The sequence below is a fragment of the Apodemus sylvaticus genome, chromosome 1, assembly GCF_947179515.1.
Source record: "Apodemus sylvaticus chromosome 1, mApoSyl1.1, whole genome shotgun sequence".
Classification (NCBI taxonomy): Eukaryota; Metazoa; Chordata; class Mammalia; order Rodentia; family Muridae; genus Apodemus; species Apodemus sylvaticus.
Window position 1 is genome coordinate 153,994,593 of NC_067472.1, and position 27,224 is coordinate 154,021,816.

At 42.1% G+C, this 27,224-nt stretch overlaps 1 protein-coding gene across 2 annotated transcripts in view; it reads right to left on the reverse strand.

The window, feature by feature from the left end:
* The window catches only part of Atp10a (ATPase phospholipid transporting 10A (putative)), a 174,810-nt gene that overhangs the window by 48,432 nt on the left and 99,154 nt on the right, over positions 1-27,224 (reverse strand). For both annotated transcript variants that reach the window (XM_052161529.1, XM_052161526.1), the window contains exon 3: positions 4,871-4,956. In XM_052161529.1, the coding sequence (XP_052017489.1) occupies positions 4,871-4,956 (86 nt within the window). The remainder of the gene's footprint in view (positions 1-4,870; positions 4,957-27,224) is intronic.

Consider the following 27,224-nt stretch of genomic DNA (forward strand, 5'->3'; position numbering starts at 1 on the left):
CTTTAAAAAAAAACAACTCAACAGGAAGATATAGAAATTATAAATGGACCCAACATCAAAGCATTCAAATATAGAAGCAAATACCGGGAGATCTGAAGAGAGGAGCAAGCAACGGGTTTTATGATGTGAAATGAATTTTATATCAGACAATAACCAGACATTCTATATACTTATTTTTTAATAAGTGAAAATATTAGCCTGGATCATAGTCTCAAAGATTATCACATAAGATGCTGAGGAGGTGACACAGTGGTTAAACTTGCTTACCACTCTTTTAGAGGATCTGAGTTCCTTTCTCAGTACACATATTCTCCTGCTCAAAACTGCCTGTAATTTCACTCCACAGACCCTGACATTTTCTGGGCTCTGTGGATACCCACCCACACATACTCATGAATAATAATAAAAATTCACCACATGCTATGAAGTTGACTGAACATAGTAAAACAGCGGCTACCTGAGAATGCATTTTCTTTGTTCAAGGTGAAAGGCAAGGCTTTTGCTAGTGAAAAGGAACTTTGGTAATAGCTTAAAGTGATGGAGAATGCTGGTATTTGCAGCTTCTGTGGATCTCATTAGGGCTTACTTAACAATAAGGACTAATCTAAAGAACGCAGAATACTAAAGTACACTTGGATTATGAAGCTCCTGACATTTATCTCTTCCTAAAAACCCACAACGTATTTCTTGTACTACAATATCAACTCATTTAAAGTAAAAAGCTCAAGTTTATACACTTAGAGCTGTGAAATCACCAGCAAATAATTCAAGAATGTTTTCCTTACACACAAACAAACCTTATACTACAGCCAGTCCTTCCTCTTCTTAGGCAATATTGTTATCTCCAAGCCCTGGTAACCTCTGATTCCTATCCTCTCTCCTCTGACGGTCCTACATTTCCTATCAATGGAACCACACCGTGAGGCAAATACTCCTCTCTTTTCAATGGCTTCTATATCGAAAGGTATTTTACATGGTTATTTCACTTGCTTCTCAGGTTAACCTGGGCCTGAAGGAGAACAGTCATGCTAACTACTGAACTGGAACAGAGGTCAGAAATGCAAGGTAATTCCTATGACCACCAGCTCTGGCAAGGGAGGAGGTGGAGAGATAAAATCCTAAGCTACATTTTCTATCTTTTTGTTTGTTTGTTTTTTTATTTGTTTGCTTTTCGAGACAGGGTTTCTCCGTATAGCCCTGGCTATCCTGGAACTCACTTTGTAGACCAGGCTGGCCTCAAACTCAGAAATCCACCTGCCTCTGCCTCCCAAGTGCTGGGATTAAAGGTGTGCACCACCACCACCCGGCCTATCTTTTTTTTTTTTAATTTGATATATTTTTTATTTACATTTCAAATGATTTCCCCTTCTCAGGCCCCCCCATTCCCCGAAAGTCACATAAGACCCCTTCCCTCCCCCTGTTCTCCCATCCACCCCTTCCCACTTCCCTGTTCTGGTTTTTCCCTATACTGCTACCCTGAGTCTTTTGAGAACCAGGGGCTACTCCTCCATTCTTCTTGTACCTCATTTGATGTGTGGATTATGTTTTGGCTATACCAATTTTCTAGGTTAATATCCACTTATTAGTGAGTGCATAACATGATTGATCTTTTGAGACTAGTTTACCTCACTTAGTATGATGTTCTCTAACTCTATCCATTTGTCTAAGAATTTCATGAATTCATTGTTTCTAATGGCTGAATAGTACTCCATTGTGTATATATACCAAATTTATTGCATCCATTCTTCCATTGAGGGATACCTGGGTTCTTTCCAGCTTCTGGCTATTATAAATAGGACTGCTATGAACATAGTGGAGCATGTGTCCTTATTACATGCTGGGGAATCCTCTGGGTATATGCCCAGGAGTGGTATAGCAGGATCTTTTGGAAGTGATGTGCCCAGTTTTCTGAGGAACCCCCAGACTGATTTCCAGAGTGGTTGTACCAATTTGCAACCCCACCAGCAGTGGAGGAGTATTTCTCTTTCTCCACATCCTCGCCAACACCTGCTGTCTCCTGAGTTTTTGATCTTAGCCATTCTGACTGGTGTAAGGTGAAATCTCAAGGTTGTTTTGATTTGCATTTCCCAAAGGGGCTGAAAACATGCAGTGGAAAAAAGATAGCCTTTTCAACAAATAGTGTTGGTTCAACTGGAGGTCAGCATGCAGAAGAATGCGAATTGATCCATCTTTATCTCCTTGTACTAAGCTCAACTCCAAATGGATCAAGGACCTCCACATAAAGCCAGACACACTGAAGTTAACAGAAAAGAAACTGGGGAAGACCCTTGAGGACATCGGTACAGGGGGAAAGTTCCTGAACAGAACACCAATAGCGAATGTTCTAAGATCAAGAATTGACAAATGGGACCTCATAAAATTACAAAGTTTCTGTAAAGCAAAGGACACCATCAAAAGGAAAAATTGGCAACCAACAAATTGGGAAAAGATCTTCATCAACCCTACATCAGATAGAGGGCTAATATCCGATATATACAAAGAACTCAAGAAGTTAGACCCCAGAGAACCAAATAACCCTATTAAAAATGGGGTACAGAGTTAAAGAATTCTCACCTGAAGAACTTTGGATGGTGGAGAAACATCTTAAAAAAATGTTCAACTTCATTAGTCATCAGGGAAATGCAAATCAAAACAACCCTGAGATTTCACCTTATACCAGTCAGAATGGCTAAGATTAAAAACTCAAGAGACAGCAGGTGTTGGCGAGGATGTGGAGAAAGAGGAACACTCCTCCACTGCTGGTGGGGTTGCAAGTTGGTACAACCACTCTGGAAATCAGTCTGGGGGTTCCTCAGAAAACTGGGCACATCACTTCCAAAAGATCCTGCTATACCACTCCTGGGCATATACCCAGAGGATTCCCCAGCATGTAATAAAAATATATGCTCCACTATGTTCATAGCTGCCCTGTTTATAATAGCCAGAAGCTGGAAAGAACCCAGGTATCCCTCAATGGAAGAATGGATGCAAAAAATCTGGTATATATACACAATGGAGTACTATTCAGCCATTAGAAACAATGAATTCATGAAATTCTTAGGCAAATGGATGGAGCTAGAGAACATCATACTATGTGAGGTAACCCAGTCTCAAAAGATCAATCATGATATGTACTCACTAATAAGTGGATATTAGCCTAGAAAACTGGAATACCCAAAACATAATCCACACATCAAATGAGGTACAAGAAGAATGGAGGAGTGTACCCTGGCTCTGGAAAGACTCAGTGTAGCAGTATAAGGCAAAACCAGAACAGGGAAGTGGGATGGGGTAGGTGGGAGAACAGGGGGAGGGAAGGGGTCTTATGTGACTTTCAGGGAGTGGGGGACCAGAAAACAGGAAATCATTTGAAATGTAAATAAAAAATATATCTATTAAAATAAAAGAAAAAATTAAACAACAAAAAAACAACTTCCTTTAGTTTAGTTCTTTTCTTTCTTTCTTTCTTTCTTTCTTTCTTTCTTTCTTTCTTTCTTTCTTTCTTTTTTTTGGTATAGAATAGAGTTTATTCACAATAGGGGATGGGAGTTAGTGGTAGAGAGAGAGAGGGAGAGAGGGAGAGAGAGAGAGAGAGAGAGAGAGAGAGAGAGAGAGAGAGAGAGAGAGAGAGAGAGAGGGAGGAGAGAGTGGAGGCCGGCCATGACCACATGGGGGGGGGGAAGAGCCCCAGGGGCAGAGAGGTGAGAGAGTATGGGAGAGCGGAGAGCAAAGAGCTTTTTTTTTTGGTTTCTTAAAGGGGTCATCTAACCACTTCCGAGTTCTGAACTTCAGGGAGGGCAAGTCCAGTGAGTGTCTGGTTCATTTCCGGGTCACACAAGTCTACTTTACCTTCTTCTGTGAGGCTTCCATTTATTACTAAATTCCATTGTCCCTGTGCCGGGATTGGGGACAGGCTGCAGTGCTGGGTACTATCAGTGAATCAAGGACTCACACAGAGAGAGTTCTTCAATATAAGGCCCATTTTCAGGAGTCTGTTTATGAGGGGACGCTGCTCTGCACTGGACAGTGGCATCACAAGGATGCTGAGGGAGCTAAGTCTATGGGTTCTGCTCTGACAGAAGGGGTCCAAGTGGCCTGCCCTGGAAGCCTGAACCTGATATCCATAGATTTTTACCACCCGCTTCATCCCCATGAAACAGTTCGCACAACTCCGTCTTGCAGTTCAGCAATTCCAGATACATGCTACTCTCAATTCACTATTTTTCCTACACTAACATTATTGCTATTAGGAAATTTTCCAAGCAAACATTAAGAACAGACTGAATGATATAGTGAGAGACCTCCTGAGCTCTACATACCCCTGACCAAGATTCACCAAGTGTCACTTTACTCGGCCACTCCTGGGCCATTTATCCACCTTTGGTCTTTCTGCTTAAGAACAAAGAAGGAGGCTGGCCTGTTGCACATACTAATCTCTTTTATCCTAACTAGAAGAAATAAACATTAAGGTAGTAACTGCTACTGCAGTATAGTCAGTGTACCGGCTAGGACAAATATATAGCAAATACTCAATAATGTGTTGTTCAAGAAGTAATTCTACCCAGGTGCTGCCTGCCTGGTCTTTGGCCTCTGACTTCCATTTTTTGAGACTATATATAATGGACATAAGCTTCTTGTCCTTGTCATATTCCTCAATCTCTCAGAGGGAAAAATCAGTCACTCCTCAATAACACAGTGCCTTTGACAAGTTCCTACTGCTGACAGGATCTTACAAATTACTTTCAAGATCAACCAAAAAATGTATGTAGCAAAGATTATCCAAGAACATGGTATGAATCTGTGCATCTGGGTGTGCATATGGATTAACAAAAGAAAAATAAGAAAGCTTGCAAAGATGCATGATACTCACATGCAGCCACGAAACCTACTCAGGTCATTGTTTGGCTTCTCACACTCGATTACGCTGGTGAACGTCATAGGATTGAATTCAGAAACCTGAAATAATAGGACACACAATTAAGAGAAACCTAGGATCTGGTCTAAAAGGTTCTTGTTCATCTCTTTCACAACCATGGTAGGGAAATCATCATGGACCCTGGCTAGAGTCTCTACAGAATGCCACAAAACCAGTTCTTAATGCATTCTTTCTCATTTTAATAATAAACAATAACTAATTATTTTAACTATAAATAAACTTGTGGTTAGTGAGATGAAATGATTAGTTCTAATGCAAAATTAGAGGGTGAGATAACAGAAAAGGAGGTACCAGTGGGAAAAAAGGATGGGTGTGGTTTCCTGAGATGCATAAGGGCCTTTTTACTTCTTCATAGCAATTTAAAGGAGCAATTCCTACTTGAAAATATGAGTTTATGCTAAAATCCAGTTTTCTTGGTATTCTGTAAAGATTCTTCATTGACCCTTGCCAGAAATAATTTAAATAGCCAAGTATGAGTCAAGAGCTCAGCGACTTCATTATGATTGTGCTGTAAAAGAAATGACAACTCACTGTAAAGGGAATGTTTAGATCTTTCCATTGGTGTATATGATGGTGCCGCCTCCAAAGAGGTCAGAAGAAGAAGGGAAAAGATAATAAAGAAGAAAGATGGAGCCAACAACTCTAAGGAGCCCCGTGAAACCAGGGGATTTCTTGTTTCTTTTCTTTCTTTCTTTCTTTCTTTCTTCTTCTTCTTCTTCTTCTTCTTCTTCTTCTTCTTCTTCTTCTTCTTCTTCTTCTTCTTCTTCTTCTTCTTCTTCTTCTTCTTCTTCTTCTTCTTCTTCCTCCTCCTCCTCCTCCTCCTCCTCCTCCTCCTCCTCCACCTCCTCGTCCTCCTCTTCCTCCTCCTCCTTCTTCATGTGCATGCATGCGTGCATGCATGCGTGTGTGTGTGTGTGTGTGTGTGTGTGTGTATGTGTGTGTTTCACTCAGCCTCTGGTCAAATTCATTAGATATTCCTTTGTGTGTGTGTGTGTGTATGTGTGTGTGTGTGTGTTTCATTGGATATTTCTGTCAAGTGTGACAAAATAAAACCCATTGAGCTGTCTTTATTCATATGTGTCATTGAAAACCCAGGCTGAAATATCACAAAAGGATACAGACACTGATGACATCAGTCCAGGTGAGTTGTATTCCATCACAACAATGTATCTCCCTGGACACAATATAGCCATAGAGGAAATTACTCAAAAGTCCCATTTGAATGTTTCCCATTGTGTCCTATGTACTTTAAGGAGGAATTATCTGGCAATACTAGCACCAGTGCAATAGCTGATTTTAAAATATTTAAGTTTTTATTTATTTTGAAGTGCTAGGGTTTGAACCTCTGGAATTGCCCGGGTGTTCTACCACTGAGCTCCACCGTCAAGTTATGAAATGCCATTTACAAAGGCTTTTCTTAAAGTCTCTTAGTCATCATAAGTCTTTCTACTGAAATAGCCTTGCATTCCATTTGCAGAGTTGGACTCTGTTTCAGCTTCTAGTGTTTATTTAAAGCTGTATGAATTATGTTGAAACTAGTGGACTGCTTTTCCCATAGAAGACAGTGGTAGACACAGCGTACAAGATGGCCATGAACGGAGTAGCCTCTGAAGAATGCCAGGATGTTTGGCATACAAAAAAGGTATGACTTAAAATATTCCATTTCTGTTTATTATTCATTCTCACTAAGAAAAAAAAGCAATATGCACAGCTTGGAAACAGTAGAACATTCTGTCTCCAGGGCTCCATCACAGCATTTGTAATGCTCTGTCCCAACTATGTGACTTGGGAAGCGTACATGCCCAGGGCACAGACTTCTTCTGGAACTGGGGAGGACTTTAGAACTGGAGGAATCTTCAGGGACTGTTACAAGCAGAACTGCACTCCTCTCACACACAAAATGTATCTCTTGGGGTTATAACCTTCAGGAACACAGAATGCACTTGTGTTTAGAGACAGGCCCTTTAGAGAACTAATTAAACTAAATGAGGTTGTGAGGATAGGCCCAATCCAGTAGCACTGGTGCCCTTATAATCAGAAGCAGTTATGACAGAGGTACATGGGGCGAGGGTAGGGTGGGCAAGGATGAGTCTATAGGGAAAAGATGTCCATGAGAGAAGTCACAGAAGACATCAAACTACTGATACTTTCAACTCAGACTTTCAGTTTCTAGAACTATGAAAATGTCTGTTGGCTCACCCTGCAGTCTGGGGCAGCCCCAACAAAGCACACCAAGGCCACTCCAGTTCCTCATTTAAAACGTCTCTCACCCTGGAGAAGGAACTCAGTGGTAGAGCACCTGTCCAATCTCTGTAAATCACACTTGTCGAGCCTCTGTGAGATCCTAGCACATTTGTCCAGAATATATGAGACCCTAAGCGCCTGTCCAGCCTATGTGAAACCTCAGATGCCTGCATAGCCTCTATGAGACCCCAGCACACTCTCCAGCCTTGTGAGACCTTACTACATCTGTCCAGCCTATGAGAGACTTCAGGTACCTGTCTAGCCTTGAGAAACACTTGGTCCCTGTCCAGCATATCTGAGACCCTAGGTACCTGTGCAGCCTCTGTGAGATCCTAGGTCCCTGTTTAGCATATGTACCACACTAAGCTCCAGAGTATGTGGGTAATTTTGCCTGGATCTACCTCTTCTGCTTTTTTATTTTAATTAGTTTTGTTAACTTGCAATTTTTTTCTGGGGACTGAGCCCAAGGTCTTGATTACACTAAGCACATGCACTGTCGTGAGCCACACCCACAGTCAATATAAATTAATTTTTAAAGTCCCATTGTTGTACATCAGGGTCAGCATGGTCAACCTAGTAACAAATATTTGATAAACGAAAAATGTTGGGGGTTGAGCTTGGGCAGTGCTCCTTTTAGAACTCTGCTGGGAGAGTTTCTTTCTTTTTTTTTTTTAAGAATATTTTCTTTTTAGTTGTGTGCCTCTGTGTGGATATGAACTCATGAGACAATTGTTCTCCCATTCCAGAAGAGGGTTTCAGATCCCCTTAAGCTAGAGTTAGAGCCTGATGTGGGTGCTGAGAACTGAACTTGGGTCTTCTACAAGAGCAGGACATGCTCTAAACTCCTGAGCTATCTCTGCGGCCCCCTCAGTTTTTACACTACTCAGAATTTAGGATCCTTAAGGGTTTGACCAAAGTCAGAGAAGCCCTGCAATAACTAAAGCTCCCTTGGCCTCTGAGACACCCAGTGTCACCAGAGATTGACACTTGATGCTGCCTAAATGTGAGACCATACCACATCTAACACACCAGAAGCTATGTAGTACACTCTATAAAATTTCTCTAAAAGGAGGATGGTGATCGTGATGGCGGCTCAGTGGCACAGAAACAGTAATATCTACAAGTGTGATGCTCACATGCACAGACCAGCCTTGAGCTGAAGCTGCAGCCTTCAGCAGTTTGGGATTCAGTGCAACTGACTCTAGGGAAGGCACTCCCAACTGCATAGCAGTTGCTACATAGCTCACTGGCTGTGTAATGCTCCAAGTGCCTGTTCTTCTGACAGCTCTGAAGTTTCAGGACATGAGATAACATAGGTGAACCTCATTAGTTGGAAAGATAGAAGCGGCATGGTGATGCATTTGAGAGCCCTCCTCACTTTTTCTTGAACTTGCAATTCTGTTAAAAACTGCATCAACCTATGAAGCACAACTACCAAAGTAGTGATGCTCCTTTCTTTCAGAGACACCCAAAGCCCCTAAAGCAGGGTGTCTTCCTAATGCTCCATCTGCTTCTTTAAATCAGATGATTTAAAGTATTTAGCAGGCTCAAAACATGTACTATGGAAATGTGTGCTATTTCTGACAAAGGACATGAGCACCTGGAGATTTTTATATTCTCAGGGTGGAAGTAGGGAACCTTAGAACCAATTCCCAACAGATATCCAAGTAAAATGGCATTTCACGCTTGCATTAATTAAATTACACATAATTATTCAATGAAAGCAAAGCAGATTTCCTGCATCTCACTACAGTAGCTCTGGCAACCAAGAGGACATTTCCAGTTCTTAAAAGTGAAAGAGGCCAATCTTTAGGCTTAGCTGATGAGGTAAGTGGACTGCCCAGGTGCACATGCTGGGCCTCAGGTACAGCACTGCCTACAAGAATCTTGACTAACTACCAAGTAGAATTAAGAGTGAGACCTCCTGTCAGTGTTGTTTCGTGACATTGGCCCTGGTGAGAAGACATGTTGTGTGCAGTAGCACCTCCTAGCTAGCCAGAACCACTGCTTACCTCTGAATAAACACATGGAAAACACTTTCATCAGTTGTATCTGGACCCTATCCTGAAAACATCCTCAAATGTCACTTGCCAGAATATTCCTAGGCTAAAAGAAACTGCAGGTCCTTCTTTAACTGTAGTCTATAAGCCACCTCTGGACATCAGTCCCTAAACGTTTGCTGCTTGGAATAATGCTTCTGCCTGTTTTCCTGTATTATCAGGCTTGGGCCAGGCTAGCCTGAACACGGAAGTATTTTTTTACTATTTCATAGATGTCAAAACACATTCCAAGCCAGTAGTGAGGCTCTGTTAGGGTAACTCTTCTGATCACCTTCCCTGCCCTCATTCCTGCCCCAGGGCTAGGGCTAGATCTCCTTGCACCCTTGTTCTACTAAAATGGACAGCTGCCTGGCACCTAAGCTGCTGTCTTCACAGAACCTTCTGATAGCATGCTAAAGACAGCAGGCAAGTGACACTGTCTGGAGCTTGCACAACACTCTTCATCCACCCCATCCCCCACCCCACACACATAATCACACACACACATTCATATACACACACTCACACACACTCACACAAACACACACTCACATACACACACTCACACTCACACACACATACACACACTCACACACACACATACACTCACACACATACACACTCATACTCACACATACACTCACACACACATACACACACTCACACACACATATACACACACTCACAGTCACACACTCACACTCACACATAATACACTCTCACACACTCACACACACATTCACACACACATACACACATTCACACACACACACTCACACACACATACACTCACACACACACTCACACACAATCACACACACAGTCACACAGTCACACAGTCACACACACAGTCACACACACAGTCACACACACACACTCACTCACACACACACATACACACGCACACACTCACACACACATACACACACATACACTCACACACACACACTCACTCACACTCACACACTCTCACACACATACGAACACACAGACAGAGACTCGGAGAGAGCAAGAAGGAGGGAGGGAGGGAGAGAGAGAGAGAGAGAGAGAGAGAGAGAGAGAGAGAGAGAGAGAGAGAGAGAGAGATCATATTAGCCTCCTGCTTCCCTGGGAAAGGCTGAGAAGACCTATGTTCTCAGGAACAGGAACTTGTACCCCATGAGCCAGCACAGAGCTTGATGCTTAGGGATGGTTGAGAAGTAATGCCTGCTTATTCTAAAAAGAGCTCATGTACCACACTCTTCTGCATTATCACCAACTTCTGTGCTGGGTTCATGGGGAAATGACGTTCATGGGGAAAGGAAACTTATGGACTGCTGTTTGCCTGTCACTGGGGAAGATATGACTGCTAATAGGCTATGAGAGCTTCACCACAGTTCCAAATGCCAAAGTCTTTTCTTTTACAAGGCCAAGCATGTTTCATCTCAAAAAATGTAAGATGATTTTTCCACAGCCTGTAATTTCATTCTCTCTCTCTTGACAGTGTGTGAAAAATACTGATGTAATTTAGGCAAGCATTTTAACCCAAATTGATGAAGTAATTACCCCATTCTACTTCTGCACTTGGAAAGCAATCTGTGCTGCACACAAGTCGGGCAGTGTTGTGGGAATTCCCAGGAGGCCACTCGGCCAATACTGTACTAAATGAGTGGGTGAACCAATGAGTCAGTGAACTTCTTTGCCATCATTGGTTGGACTATTCAAAATCTTCAACTTGTTAAGGAAATTATGGGTCCAGTCTACTATGGCTCCTCTGAAATGTAGTAGAGAATCCAACCCGTTTGTTAAATAAGTAAGTGTTCAGATAGCATTCCCCCATTTAAATTATATTTTAATGCACTGCAATTGCTGTGATGGTGATATTTAAGGTACTTCAACTATACTCATGCATACAAGTAACACAGTATATGACAGTTCTGTATGTGTCTCATCATTTCCTGGCATCATCATTTCCAAGGTAGCAAAGCAGACGCCCTGAGAAGAGCATCAGGACATCCATGGTCCTTCTTCAGGGACAACTTCACACATATCCATACCATAGGGGGCCTCCAGGAAGCCTAACACTTCTGACAGGTATTGAGAACGAGAGTCTAGGTTTTTGCACATTTCTCTTCTAACTGCAAATCTTCTTGTCATAAAGCCAAGCATTAGAGACTAAAGGGGGCATTTCTTTGAGAGTAGAAAGCCAGCTTTCCCCTCTCTAATTCTTTTCTGAGTGGGTAGGAGCCATTCCCGCCCCTCTCTGCCCGCCTTTTCATCCTTTGTTCTCTTGCTTCTGGCTCGTTCACAGCCCAGAACCCTAGAAGCTTCATTTAGATGGTGGCAAAAATCAGAAGGCTCAGAGTGGCGTGCTTGAGCCTGAATTCTCGAAATCAAAGCCTTTCTTTCCCTCTTGGCCACAAATACTTCATGCTGTTTTAGTGGGCCAGTTGTCTGCAGAACCCCACATTACCTTTTCCCAAATGTGTTTAAGTGCATCAAAGACTGATTGTGCATTTAGATAGCAGGGAATGAATGCAGCTTCACCCGGCCCTGCAATGACGCCTGTTCTTTAGGATAGCTGGCTTGAAAGAGTCTGTACTTACCCCAGCACAGCGCCACCACGGGAGGCATTCCGCAGTGGCACTGCTGAGCGAATCTGCACAGTCAGGGCACCAGTCCAGGCTACTCTGCTGACCGTCAAAGTAGCCGCCAATAACTACTTTGTGCCTCTCCCATCACTAACAATGGCAGAGATGACATTAGCAAAGACGGGCCGAGGCCTGTGACTTGTATGTCTTAGACACCACTGAGCACATAGCCTGGTGAGAGAAAAGGCTATCCCGATGGGACAGACCTAGTAAACACCTGTTGTTTCTATTTTTTGTGTTTGTTTGTTTTCTTTTTCTTTTTTTTCTTTTTTAAAGTGAGGCCATAAAGAACTGTACCCTGGAGAATAAGTGAATTGAAAGGAATATTTCTAGCACACAGAGACAGAGAGATAGGTACCTATGGAGTTTATAGGGAAGCAGTGGTACAATTCTCTCACACGAGGAAAATTAAGATGAGGGATTCAAAAAGACGGGCAGCTAAAGCGCTCCTATTCCAACTTGGAGAATGACCACGCGATGGCAGCTGGGATGTGACACTCTGAACTACAACCAGATTAGCTCCTCCATCAGCTTCAAAAGACAGATCAGCACTGTAGGCCTCAGCAACGTAGACTCGAGCTCTGGCTTCACACACGGACATGCTGGGACAGAATGCTAAAGTCACCTATCCCAAATGCCAACTTTAGCAAAAGATGAAGAGGCATCAAGCCAGGACTCACATAAGGCTTTCATAAACTCAAGAGAGCCGAGGTCAGGCCTCGCCAGGGCTCCTTTAACTAAGAGGTTTACTTGCTCTGAAAGAGGAGGATGAACACCTGAGTGAGCTTAATGGAACACATTCTATAGCCTAGGGTGTTTGTATTCACGTTAATGCAACCAATAACCACAGATGGGACTCAGAAAGCAACACAAGTCTGGTACCTAGCTGCTCTTTGGGCTGAAGTCAAGCTACACGCTCTGAGCCAAAGGAGACTCCAGCAGAGAACCCACCATCATCCCTGGCTTTGGCTTTCCATTCATTTTCAAAATCAGCACTGAGAAGACTGATCCTTTCTCATGTGGAGTCACTTAGTTCATTTGCCTCTCTCTCTTGTGTGGCTATGCTAAATTCACAGGGATAATCTGGGACCCTGGGGCTGTCTCTGGATCTTGAAGGAAGCTGACGAGTCATTTAATTTCATTTTCAACCTCAGTTTTCCTCTGTCCTTAGCTCAATATATTCAAAGGCTGAGAGGCTTGGGATGTAGACTACCAGAAGCCTACAAAGAGAAGGACGTGATGATAGCCATGTTTTATTTTTTTAATGAGTTTATGGAGAACTGCACCCCCACAGAATGAGGGAACTGAGAGGAAGATTCTCAGCATGGATACTGCATAGCGGTTACCTTGTAATGTTGAGTTAAAATAGCTACCCAGCTGAAAATGAATTGGGAGGTCAGAAAATCTCAGTCGTAAAATACAGATTATAGTGATTCCACACAGTTAGAGCACCCAGAGAGAAGAGTCCCTTCTCTGGGTAGAAAACTAAACTTGTATATGTATGTACACATACAATATACGTACATGACCCAAGTTATCAATTTATTTGTAGGACTCAAACTTCCAAGTACAATTCAGATACATCATCAAAAGTACGAGCACAGAAAAGTAGATAAGACTCTCTCTCTCTCTCTCTCTCTCTCTCTCTCACACACACACACACACACACACACACACACATACACACACACACACACACACATATAATGAGATAGAAACAGTAACATAGCACTTTAATTCACCTTTTTTTGCTATGGACATGAAGCCAAAGAGAAAAGTGAAATTTTAGAAGTACCAGAAGCTAGCATGTGGACAAGCAGTTTAAAGGCCCTCGAATTCCAATTTAAAACTTAGGAAGCATTTATTAGATTTCAGAAATATAAAAACAAAATGACCTATAATGAACATCAGAAAAAGACATTTAGCCGGGCGGTGGTGGCTCACGCCTGTAATCCCAGCACTCTGGGAGGCAGAGGCAGAGGCAGAGGCAGAGGCAGGAGGTTCTCTGAGTTCGAGGCCAGCATGATCTACAGAGTGAGTTCCAGGACAGCCAGGGCTACACAGAGAAACCCTGTCTCGAAAAAAAACCAAATCCAAAAAACCAAAAAAAAAGAAAGAAAGAAAGAAAGAAGGAAGGAAGGAAGGAAGGAAGGAAGGAAGGAAGGAAGGAAGGAAGGAAGGAAGGAAGAAAGAAAGAAAGAAAGAAAGAAAGAAAGAAAGAAAGAAAGAAAGAAAGAAAGAAAGAAAGAAAGAAAGAAAGAAAGAAAGAAAGAAAGAAAGAAAATGTCACTTAGTACAGAGCAGGGCATGGGGAATATGGACAGAGTGCAGCATCCAGAGGGAGGGAGGAGGAATCGAGAGGCAGAAGTGAAGGAGGTGGGACAGGGGGGAAAGGAAGCAGCTGATCTTAAGGTACAAAAGACTAAACCTTAAATACAAGTAAATGGAGGCAGACTATTCTTAGGTATATGACACAAAAGTGAACAAGGCTGCCAGATTTGCAGCTCATGTTTGGGGAACCAGCATCCAGGGTTTAAGGTGGGAGGAACCCTTGCACTTAGGAGCAGCACTTTGAGTAAGACTCTGTCTCAAAACAGTAATACAACAAGAACAAAGGGCTGAAAACCAAAGAAGATAAACTAAATAACCAGAAGAAGAAACAGGGCTGGAGAGATGCCTCTGTAGACAAAGGCCCTTGCAGCAAAAGCCTGGAGACCTAAGTTCCATCTCTGTAACCAACATAAAGGTGGTTTATGACTCTGCAAAGCTGTCCTCTGATTTCTACACATGTGCTGTGACATATGCTTCCTTATATCATTCACACATAGCAAGAGAAGTAATAACAATAAATACAAATACAATAAGATAGAGAAAATTGCTGCCAAGGGTCAAGACTAAAGCAAGTACTAAAAAAAAAGCTGTTCAAAACAAAGTGAAAAAAATCAATTTTTTAAAGACAGATAAGACACGGAAAGAGTGAATCCAAGCAAAATGGTTGAGGTGTCAGGGCTGAACTATTGGGGCGATGTCTCAGGAGCTTGCACACAGATATGGTTGCAACTCATGAATGCATGCACTCCAACAGAACAGAATGCTAAGAGGAATCAGAGCATTCTTGTACTGTCTGGAGGAGTACAAAAATAAATCTGCACTGTAATGTGTAGTGTCAGCATGAAAATAGCAACAACAGACCATCTGAAGAAAGAATGATAAAAAAAGTCAATAGAAGGGAGAGGGGGAATAGATCAAGCAGGACAACCAAAAGCTACTTGTTCTAGAAAGGATAAAAACCTATCAGTAATAAGGGACTGGAGAGATGGCTCAGCAGTTAGGAGCACTGGCTGCTCTTGCAGGAGACCCAAGTTCAGCTCCCAGCACTTAATTACTTGGCAGATCCTAACCATCTGTAGTCCCAGGGGATCTGACACCTCCTTTTGGCCTCTATAGCACCCAACAAATATAGGTACTGCTTTAACCTTTAAAAATTTCTCAATACTAATGTTTAAGATATGCCAATTAAAATCCTTTAATGGAATCACAAAGACTGTTAGACTGGAGTTTTTTAAACACCCTAAAATATAGTTTTTTAATAAAAAAAATAACATAAAAAGCATACAGATATGAGAATAGGAGCTAAAAGCCTAAAGAAAAAAACCTAAAATAAAATAACTGGTGCAGGGTAACAGAGAAATGTACTATAACTGTAATATTATCAAATTATTACATATTTTATATTATTACATATATCAAACATATATCAAAATATTATATATTACCATGTATAATGCAGATTAGGCATCTGAAATGGCAATAGTTCATTTTGTTCGGACAATAAATTTCTAAACTTACGTGGATCAAGGAAAACATACATAACTGTTTCACATGAAGGAAACCAAAGGGAAGTCTAAACCTGTCCAGTAAAAACCCAGTCTGAAGCAGATGGTTTCACCAATGAAGTAAGCAAGGAATGTGAAGGAGGAACCACATTCCATCCAATGAGAACAAATCCTTCCCAAAGCTGACACCTGCTTGCAACACAATATAAACCAAAAAATTGCATGCCATTCCAATTACTGAAGAAATCCTTAATAAAATGTGAACACACTGAGCCTGCTCAGATATAAAGATATAAATAATACTATACTTGGAAAGAGATATGTTCCAGGAGTTCACTGTCAGCTTAGCATTCAAGACATCAGTGTAATAGCTTCATTGACACAAGAGAGAAATCTCGATCATCTCAGTTGATGCAGCAAATGCATAATTTTCAGAGTACAATTCAACACTGATTCATGATATGGATATGTTATCAGAATAAGAATAAAAGGATTGTTATCTTGTAAAAGTATTCACCAGTATACCAGTTTAATTCCAATATCATGGTACAACATTCAGTTTCCCTTTGAAAGTCCAATTTCAGATATTCAACTTTAAAATGAGAAAACATACCCACACAACTGTCATGTTTTTCACTTTCAGAAAATCTTCATTGTTGATACACTAAACAATTTGTTTAAACACAAGGCTCAGTGATTTTGCTCGGTTGTATCCTGAGCATGTTTGGAACAGGTCAGGGTAAGGAGGATTAGGAGTACTGTGCACTCGATGACATGTTCAACTTAACAATGTACTTATTAGACCATAAGTCTATCAGAAACTTAGAAGTATCTATATTTTGTCCACTGTTTGTCATGTCAGACTCTAGGGTCAGCCTGCTTCCTGTCACCAACCCTACTAGCCTAGCCGAAGTATGTGCCATAAGTTTTGAGATTTCCCTCCCAACAGAAGACACTCTGCCTGTTAATGTTATACTTGTCTTTAAATGCACTGGGCTATACTGCTTTCAATTTTTACGCCCCAAAAATAAACAGTCTGGAAAAGGAATGACAAAAAAGTATCCCACTTAGAATCATATGTAAAAGAGTGGAATAACAGAAACTAACTTGAATCAATGGTTGAATATTAAAGACTGTAAGTATCAGTGGAAGAATGGACAGAAGTCACATGTAAATGAAAACACAGCCTGTATTATAGGCAGAATGACTTAAAACTGGGATGATGCCATACTAACTATAAATAGGAAGATTTATACTGAATCCTCTAGGCAAACCAGGAAGAGATAATCCAGATTAAATCACTGAGGTGAGAGGACCCTACGTGTAGGCAGCAGCATTCTAAAGGATCGATTCCAGACTGATAAAAAAGAGAGAGCATGCTGGGCATTGACATCCACCGTTCTCTGCTTTCTGAAGATGGATACCATGTGACCTGCTACCTCAAGCTCCTGCTGCCAGCACTTCCCTGGTCATGATGAACTGTACTTTGAATTGTGAACCAAACTAAATCCCCACTCTCTTACGCTGCTTCTGTCAGAGTATTGTATCACAACAAAAAAAGTAACTAAGGCATTACTCAACTAGATCTCTAAATGTAATGCTGCAACCTGTCATGACGCCACCAGGTTTTTATTTTTTATTTTGCTTCACCAGAAATGGGAAAGCCAGTCCTCACATTCATGTATAATTGCAGGGATCAGAAACAGCCAAACTGATTCTCAGAAAGAAGAGAGAAGTTAATTCAAAGAACTACAGTAATTAAAGCAGTGTAGTATTGCCTGAGGCCAGAATATAGAACAGCAAACCAAAACGATTAGCATATATCGTCAAAGGATATTTGAGATTGGTATCATGGCTGTGAATGGGAAAAATAAGTGTTCAAAAAATACTGCCAGGTCAACTGAGTTTCTAATTGTAAAGGAATATTTGCCCAGCACTCAGAAGGCAGAGGCAAAGATCACTATAAGTTCAAGACGATCCTGTTATGTACTGGGTTCTGGGACAGCCAGTGCTATACAGTGAGGCCATATCTCAAATAAAAGAAAACAAAGAACTAGGGAGATGACTCAGTTGGTTACTGCCTGTCACATAATCATGAAGATCTGAGTTCAGGTTCCCTGGACCCATATAAAGATCAGATGTCTGTAATCCAAGGGCTGGGAGTTGGGGTAGCACAAATAAGGGGACTCCCAGAATTCATTGCCAATTGCACATCAGGTCTAGCCACATTAGTAAGACCTAGATTCAGTGAGAGATGTCTCAAATTATAAGATAGTGATTTAGCAAGGCACTCAACATCTACCTCTAGTGCATATGGGCACACACACCAGCATGACCATGCACATACACTACATATGAAAACAAACAAACAAAAATGAATATATTTGGAGGTCTATATCATACCACACATAAAAGATAATACAATATCAATCAGTGAATATAAATATTAGTTAAAACCATAGAAGAATTGGCTGAATATATGGTAAATATTCCTGAAGCATACAATGATGGTCTTTAAAATATATGAGCAAATGCACAAGCAACAAATGGGTAAAAAGAACATTGTAAATACTAGGAACATGGGGACATGAAGGGATGTTGTCATTAGAATGAAAAGAATTGTTCAGAATAATATTTTCTGGTAGCCCATTGAACATTGTAATCATATGTCCAATAAGACTTTAATATGAGAATAGAAAGTAACAAAAGCAAAAGGAGTCAACAAGGACATGAGCCAACTCTGAGGCTTAGGACTTTTAGCACTCAGGAGACAGGGGGATTGTTGTGAGCTTAACACAACAGTAAGTTTCTGTGAGGTGTATAATAAAATCCTATGTGACCAAAAAATAATAATAATAAATTAAAATAAAAAACATTAAAAAAAAATCAAGCCAAAAACAAAACAAGAGTAAAGAACCAGAATGAGCAAACAGTCAAAAGGAAACTGGTTGCCCTCACACTGGGAAAACGAAGATCACTGGTAAAATGTCTGATCTATGAAAACACCTTCAGAGAGAGTCAAGTCAGTGTTGGTAAGTAAGTGGAGAAACTGGACTTCTGGTCAGCATGAATGAGAGTAAACAGAAAGTTGTTAAAGACTGAACACAGAATCACATAGGGAAAATATGTAGAGACAGAAACAGGTTGATTAAGAGGGGCTGGAAGATGGAGAAATGGACAGTCTCTGCCTAGTATTTTTATGAGTTTCTGTTTGAAATATGATAGATTGGGGGTGGGAAATGGGCTAACACTATACAATACCTAAAAGAAATTTTTATCATTAAAATGTACATTTAAAATGACAATGTGGCAAATCATACATTATCTATGCCACCACAACTCAAGCATGTACACTAGGTGACTGCCCCTCAATGCCAAGTGCGCCTGAGAGTGAGGAGAAATTGAAAGACTTGTGCCCTGCGGGCCATTTTAGAAAATTTCCCAGCTGATCAAGTTAGTCCACATCTTTCTTACTTTGTTTTTGTTGTTAACCCAATACTGTTATTACCTCAACTGTCGATCAACTGCTGAATAAGTCAACACAATATATTTAGAATACTACTAGCTATAAAAAAGGAACAAACTATTCATCCATACAATGTAGCCCAACTTCTAAACATACATACTGTGTGAAAAAAAAAAAAGCCAGGCCCAAAATTTACAAAGTACATTTACACAACATTCTAGAAAACTCCAGTCTTGAGGGACTTAAAGATCAATAGTTTGGGGACAAAGGGAGGAGTGCAGAAAGCACCTCCCAACGTTAGTGTAACAGTTGCCTGACTGTCGTGGGGTTTCTCACTTTTGCCAGGACTCCTTCCTGCACCTGCACACTTTCTCTATGCACAATGGGCTATGCGTCAACCTCACCTCAATAAAACAAGTGTAAAGACAAGAAGTTGAAGGTGGTAACGTGTGTGTGTGTGTGTGTGTGTGTGTGTGTGTTCACACATGTGTGCTTTTCCTTGGTGGTACACTACGTTTCCCTTTATTTTTTGAGAACAATTTTAAAAGAAAGCTGAAAAAGCTAGCTAACAGGAACAGCACTGTCATCTGACCAATGGAGGCTAGCTTCCTCTTATGGAGATTGTGATTTTAAGAACATAATTACTTTCCATCTCCACACACTCACAACATGAACAAAATTACCTGCTTAGAGTCCTGATTTAATTTTCCAAAATCTAAAATACATGTGTATATAATATTTTTGCTATTGTTGGTTTGTCTTTTTTTCAAAAGAGGGTTTCTCTATGTAACCCCGGCTGTCTCAGAACTCACTGTGTAGACCAAGCTAGGCTCAAACTCAGGGATTCACCTACCTCTGCTCCTCAAGTGCTTGGATTAAAAGCATGCACTGCCACTGCCTGGCTGTGTATATAATTTTTTTTTAATAAAATGATTGTCAGTGGAACTGGGTTTCTTTTTTTTTTATTTTAGCTAATAACTATAGCATCTGTCTATTAGGTTCAGACTGGCAAGGCTGACTAATTCCAGATGACAGCAAGGTTCCAGTTGGCAACAGCTCCCTTCACTTCATCTCAGGACTTACTTTTAGGACCTCAAAATTTCCTTGTTCCTCCCCACACTGGGTGTGGTGGTTTGAGCAGGTTTGGCCTTCATAAACACATGTGTTTGAATCCATAGGGAATGGCACTATTAGGAGGTGTGGTCTTGTTAGGGTGGATGTTGCAGTGTTGGAATAAATATGTCAACTGTGAGGGTGGGCTGTCAGGTCTGCTGTGCTCAAGTTCGGATGGAACACAATCTCCCAATCTCCTCCTGGTTGCCTTCAGATCAAGGTGTAGAACTCTCTGGCCATCTAGCTCATGTCTACCAGCAGGCTGCTATCCGTCTTGCTATGATGATAATGGACTAAACTCCTGACACTGTAAACCAGCCACAATGAAATGTTCTGCTTTGTAAGAGTTGCTCCAATCTGCCTTTCATTGACTCAAACCCTCCGCCACCCAAGTCATGTAAACTCATCTTCCTCTGCTTGTTTCCTACTCTGAGCTTAGAACTAACTACTCACAACCGTACTGCTTTTATACTGAACAAAAGCTATGTCTCTTGCAATTGCTGTAGTAAAACATGGGACACTGGGTAGGAAACTGTAAAGTGCAATAGCATAGAACCCACATCAGTGAGAACCTCTTTGCTCCTTCATAGTATGCTAGGGGGCATTATGTTCCAAGACAATCTGCCTCTTCTTATAAAGCCACAGATACCACATGGGAGCTCTATTTTATGACTGGATTTAATTCTGATTACCCCCCCCCAGGTGCCTCCAAATAGCATCAACATATCAAGTTGGGCAGATTTTCAGTGGAACTTTCAGAAGAGATATTAAGCTATATATTAAGCTATGGCAAACTGTACGTTAATCTGTCTCTGATCCTGAGGACAACACAGGCAGTATTGTTTAAGATGTAGTACATGCAAGGCAACTGAGCCCCAGAGACCATGGAACTGACTCCACCTAGGGACAAGCAAGAAGCTAACCCCCTCTCGGTCACTATTCCTTCTCTCTCATTCCCTTCAGTGTTCCCTTGAGAAGTGGAAGAACCCTGGTCTGCTTTGGGCTGAACCCTGCTGTCTGTGCTGGTGTACCCTTCAGTCACTCTCATCTTTCACCCACAGCCTACGAAAGGCACACGGCTAAGATCAGCACTGGAGCCAAGCAGGCTTCAGTGACTTTTTCTGCACAAGATGATTAAAACAGTGCTCAACTGGCCAGCCACATGCATTCTTGTGAAATTCCTAACCCTTGTGAGGATTAAAATGAACAAATGAAAGGAACCCTCTTTGTGTTACCTACCAGGAGACCAGAATCAGATAGCAAGTCTACTCAGCCTGTACTCTCAATGCTTCCCAGACTTCCATTCATTTTCTATGGGATGGCAGTGGTCCTGGCTTGGTCCTCACAAGGCACAGAAAGGGTCCTTGAGTCCTGCTGAACATTCAGCTAGTGGGGAGCCCTCCTGTCAAGCCTACAGCCATCAATCACATGAAGTCCACTGAGTCATGTAGATCAAAGCAGGAAAACGGAAACATAAGAAACTGAAGCACAGGAAGGGAGTAGGTCGAAGGTTAAGCCTGACGGACTCCTACTGTACTCAGAGGCAAGGTCTGTTTTGCCCAGAGTCTTAGCACTGGGATTCTGATTACTCACCCTCCCCCTTGCTCATACACATGTACGAGTGGGCTCTAGTAATATGTGACTAGTGGAAACCACTACCTGCACATCCATCCAAGGACCTGCAAAGGGTATGGGCACACAGCTAGCAGCAGCTCAATTATCAGGAAGGAACAACCAGGGGCAGGCCTTCTGTTGATATTTATTTTAAAACTGATCCTTAAATCTTTCTCCTTTTTAACCTTCATAATGGACGTAAAATATGGCAAATTATAAGTGTTTGGGGCCAGGGTTATTTTTCAGTTAGGATTTCTTTTTATTTGGGGATATTTACATATATACTATGATATATCTTGAGGGCAGGCCCAAATCTAAAAACAAAATTCATTATAATTTATATATAAGTTGTACTCTGAATGCACTTGTATAATTTTTTAAAAACAAATTTTGTTCATGAAACAAAATTTTACAAAACATGATTTTATAAATCAGTAACAGTGATAGCACCAAAAGAGTTTTAGGTTCTGGAGAATTTTGGATTTTTTATCAGGAATTCTCAAGTTGTATACTAGTATTCTGACCTACAAAATAGCAATCCAGGTTGAATGTGCATGGATGTGGTAAACAGTTTGTCTCTCACATATAAAGAATGGAGTTAGATCCCAAGAATAACAGAAAATTAGAAAAAAAAGCTTAACCTAACGTGCATAATCTAATTTATAAGGAAATAAACACTCAAGCATTTTTCAGATTGGGGTACATGACAGGAAAGACTGGAAACCACTGATTAACTGTGAGGGCAAAGAACAAAATAGCTAGACAAATCCAACTGGAACCTCAGGCCTCTCATGCACCAGTCCCCTGACAGTTAAACCCACCTTCCTTGGCTCTGAGATGGAATACACACTGAAATCCTTCTGTGGGAGCACTGACAACAGGATGACAGGAAGAGCCCCCAAGTAAGGGTTCCAGAGAAGGCAAGGTTCGGAGGGAAGGTCCAGCCCTTGTGGAACAGAGAGAGCAGAGCCTGCGTGAGTGGGGTTGATTCAGACCCAGGGAAAGCTCTGCATAGAGACTTGGACCTTCCTTCCCTGACAGAGGATCTGATAAGAAGCCCAAACTGGCAAAAATCTAACCCTTATTTTGACTGCAAGTGCTCGGTGCCACCAAAGCCCTTACTGTGTGACAGCAGCTGATACCATCTGGGCCCTTTCTCCTGAAAAAAGAGTTCACTCTTTCCTCTCACAGCCACTTACAACATTGTAGCAGCACCAAGAGCTCCAGCCAGTCCCACAGCAGCTAGCTGTGTTAGCGTAAACTGTCCACAAGAGAGGGATGGGTCACTGACCATGTCTGTGGGAGATTATCTTAATTATTGAGGTGGGAAGACCTGCCCACTGTGAGTGGCACCGTTCCACAGGCAGTAGATCCTGGGTGATTAACGAATATAGAAAACAACCTGAGCACTAGCTTGTACATACGCACTGATTTCTTCCTCTGACTACAGACCTAATGTGCCCTCCAGGTCAAGATAGGTTGTTAACTTGGAACTGTGAGCTAAATAAGGTTCTCCCTTAAGTTTCTTTTGCCAGAGTATTTTAATACAGGAGTAGTAAGACAAGAAATTCTCATCATCCCCCTAGCCTTCCTACAGAAGGATAGGACACAATCATTATATTGCAATAACAAACCAGGGTTCAAATGAAACCTTCACCCTTTAGAGTCTGAGTCTCTTCTTTCCCGAAGAAGCTGGACCTATGAATGTAGTATGCAGAAAAGAGCATGTCTTTCGCTGTGTCTCTTCCACAAGTGAACCTTATATTCTTCTGTGTTGCTTGCATTTGTAAAACAGAGCTGGTCACAACCTCTAAATTTGCCAGCCACTAAGAGCAAATTTAGAGCAAGATGGTAAGCACACAGTGGTCACGGAGGTTGGAAGGTTGTGATAACTGGGGCGCAGGTGCACACTCATTCTGTTTGTTCCTACTTTTTTCATCTTTTTTCATAAAATGTACTACATAGTAGAAGAGGGCAGAGGGGGACCCAAGAAATTTTGTGGTCCTACTATGTCCATTCATGCCAAAAGCCCTGGGTCTGGGTGAGAACTTGACTTAGAGCCATGCTGTAGCCAGGCCTCCCTCAGTCTCACCTACTGCCCAGCTCCATTCCCCCTAGGTAGGGTACCATTCTGCCCTTTTCCACTCCCACTCCATTTAGGGTCGGGGTGGGAGGTCCACCAAGATGACAGTGGCCTGTTAAAGGCATCTCTGGCAGAATGGTCCTTCCACCAGAGCCCTCAGCTGGAGTTTCAAAACAACTCTTCCCCTTTAACTTCTCATACTGTCGCCAAGAAAGACACCATTGGATACAAATGGCATGCATGGGAGGGTTGACTGTACAAGTGAGTCTAAGTGGGTGCCCAAGTCAAACACGGTTGCTGTGTACATCTAAGGACACTGACAGAATGCTGGCTGCAGGTTTGTAACCAGGACACAGCAATACACCCAGAGCTAGTCCTGCAGCATCAGCTCTAAGACGGTTCACCCCAGCCAACAGGCTTCTTGTGCTTCATAGAATACAGGTGCATAGCAACAGGTTCTTCTATGTGGATCAACTAATAAGCAACATGATCAAAGCATCCCTAAAGACAGTGGTATAGAAAGCTTTTAAAACTTAATTGAAACAAAGCTTTCCAAAAGCACTTTTTTTGTAACATATAATCTGTGTGTGTGTGTGTGTGTGTGTGTGTGTGTGTGTGTGTGTGTGTGTGTGTGTTTTAAACAAAAGTGTCTTAGTGAATTATGGAAGGAATAGGAAGGCAAGAACAGAGGGGGAGCTATTTCACTAGTATCTAAAATACAGGGCAATAAACATGGAACTCACCTCTGTCAACATGACACTCACTGCAAAGATGCTGTCCTGTGCTATGCATAGGAGCCAAGTACTAGTGGATTCCTAAGCAAGGGAGAGTCCAGTGTGATTCAACCATCTCCTGCTCAACAGTGCTACTGAGCAAGGATCCACTGCCCCGGCCAGGTCTCACCTAATACCTAGACTTGAGGGACTTTGCTCTTGCTTCTTAGGCTAAGGAGTCAGCCCCTTTGTCACAAGCAGCACAACCTGCCCACACAGATGTTGATGTTCACTGTAAAGGTAAGTAAAGATCCTTCTTTACTTATCTCTGTCACTTCACCTGCAAGTTTAGTGACAGTCAGTGGGCAGCTCCTTTGTAAAATGGTGTTTCCATGACAGGGGTCATGGAAATACTGACATATCCACAAATACTGTGTTCAGGGTGAGTGACACAAACAAGAGAGCCCCATTTTTTCATGTAATAAGACAGAGGCCCAGACAGATTAAATCACTTCTCTGGATGAAAGCCTAGCTGGTGCAGGAGAGAGATCTCACAGTGTGCATTGACTGCCATACCAGCTGACCAACCTCCAGTGCCGTCCAGCCCGGCTGCTCCTGAGGCTCTATCAATACCTTCCTTCCCATGCTCTTCCAGTGAGCCTACCTGAAGAGGCAGAAAGGCAGGCAGCCACAAGCCACAGAAGATGTGCCCTTAAATACACAATATAAGGGCCAGGGCTGCAACAGCGGGTATCTAGTCCTCTGCCCTGAGAACCATACGAAGGAGAGATTTGGTGTCCAGTGCTAAGCACTTAAGATCCAAACATTCTACAAAAACTTTCTGTGGTGTAAGTGTAGGCCAGGAGCTCAAGTCCTCTTGTTTCTTGATGTTCTGGTCTGCGCAGTATAAGAAGGCTTTATTCTGATTTAGTTCTGCCTAACAACTGGAGTTTCTTACCTCAAGCAAAAAGAGTTTGGCCTTTGCTTTTTGATTTTTCATTTTCCACTACAGGGCCTGACATTCTAAAGTGCTCTAAGAATCTGAAGAAGGAAGAAACCTTTTAGAGCTGTGTAGACACTGGCCACTTTAGCCTACTTCTAGATGTTCCTACCCGCCCTGCTCTGTCCATTTCTCAGGATAGCTAGAGATGAAAGGGGGAAATAAAATGCACAGCAAGGGCCATCTCTTTCTCTACCCCACAGCCACATCTCCCTAAAGTCCGAAGAGCCCCAGTGCATACCACTGCTCAGTGTGGACTCTTGTACACTAGAGGTCTATTCTGGGAATTGCTACTTCCCATTCTAGTCTGCCCAACTGACAGCTACATCCATCTTTCCTAAATATGTAATGTGCTGTGCACAGGCCCCATGGAGCATCTCAGCCATCCACTTCCCTTTCGACTTCAAGGGGTCTCCTTAGGGACCCTGCCCCGTGGATGTTAGGAAGAAGGCCCAGCTACCACATCTGTCAGGGAAGCAGACTCCTGGAGCAGACTATTCTGCAATCCTGGAGCTCACTGTGTGTGCTTAACTGCAAAGGGTCTCAATGCCTCTGCCGAACCACTGGGGAAAACAGCTAGGTTGGGGATCAGAGCTGACACTTAGTGAGGCATTAAGTCACAATGCATCAACCATAGAAAAGTATTTCAGAAGTAATCTAGTGGGGGCTTTGTCAATATTCTAAGTTAGTGCAGACTCCTTTTCAAATCAATGGCCCCTATGTGAGCCCAATAGTGTGGTACTGTGTGTAAAGTTATGTATGTGCGTAGACATTTTGCTCTTCCTGGATTCTTGGCATGCATAGCTTCCCCTTAGAAAGGCTGTTTTCTTCTGCAGTCAGCTTTGTGCATGGTTATCAAATAACCTGGCACTTGCTCTGGTCTAGGGATCCATTGCTCTACCTCACGAGATCCTAAAGTACCTATTTCTAGAGAAATACTTGAGCCAGAGTGCCAAGGTCAGAGCTATCTAGTGTTTAGGCATGCTATCCTAGCAGCAGCTACTGCAAGGCATGGGCTAACAGCACAGACTGAGACTTCACAGCATGCAAGCTGTGTAGTCTCATCTTCCCAAGATGCTACATCTTGTAGCATCTTGGGAAGGCAACTGAAGGAGCCAAGCTGTTGTGTTCAAAGTGCAGGACAGACCAGACACAGTAGTGCTTCAAGCATGGACCCTTTAGAATCCAGAGAATGACCCACCTCACAATAGTGGGTCAAAAGGTCTATTCCTATTTGCTACATATAGTCAAGGAACCTGCTGGTTCCTGCTGGGGATCAGGTTCTGATCCCACTAGCAGTAGCTGGTGTGTGGCCACCATTACAGGCAAATTGTCCCTTAACTCAAAGGGTCAGTGAGACTCCAGATACAGGATCAAGCTTGAAGTGACTAGGCCATTAACAAAATGATGAAAGTCAAGACACAGCCCAGTAGAGTGCAGAGAGGTCAGAACTAAACCTTCCCCAGTGCTCGTGCCACAGTAAATTGAGGACTCTAGGTGGACAGTATAATCAGAGGAAAATTGTTCCCTTTGCTTAAAACAGTACTCAT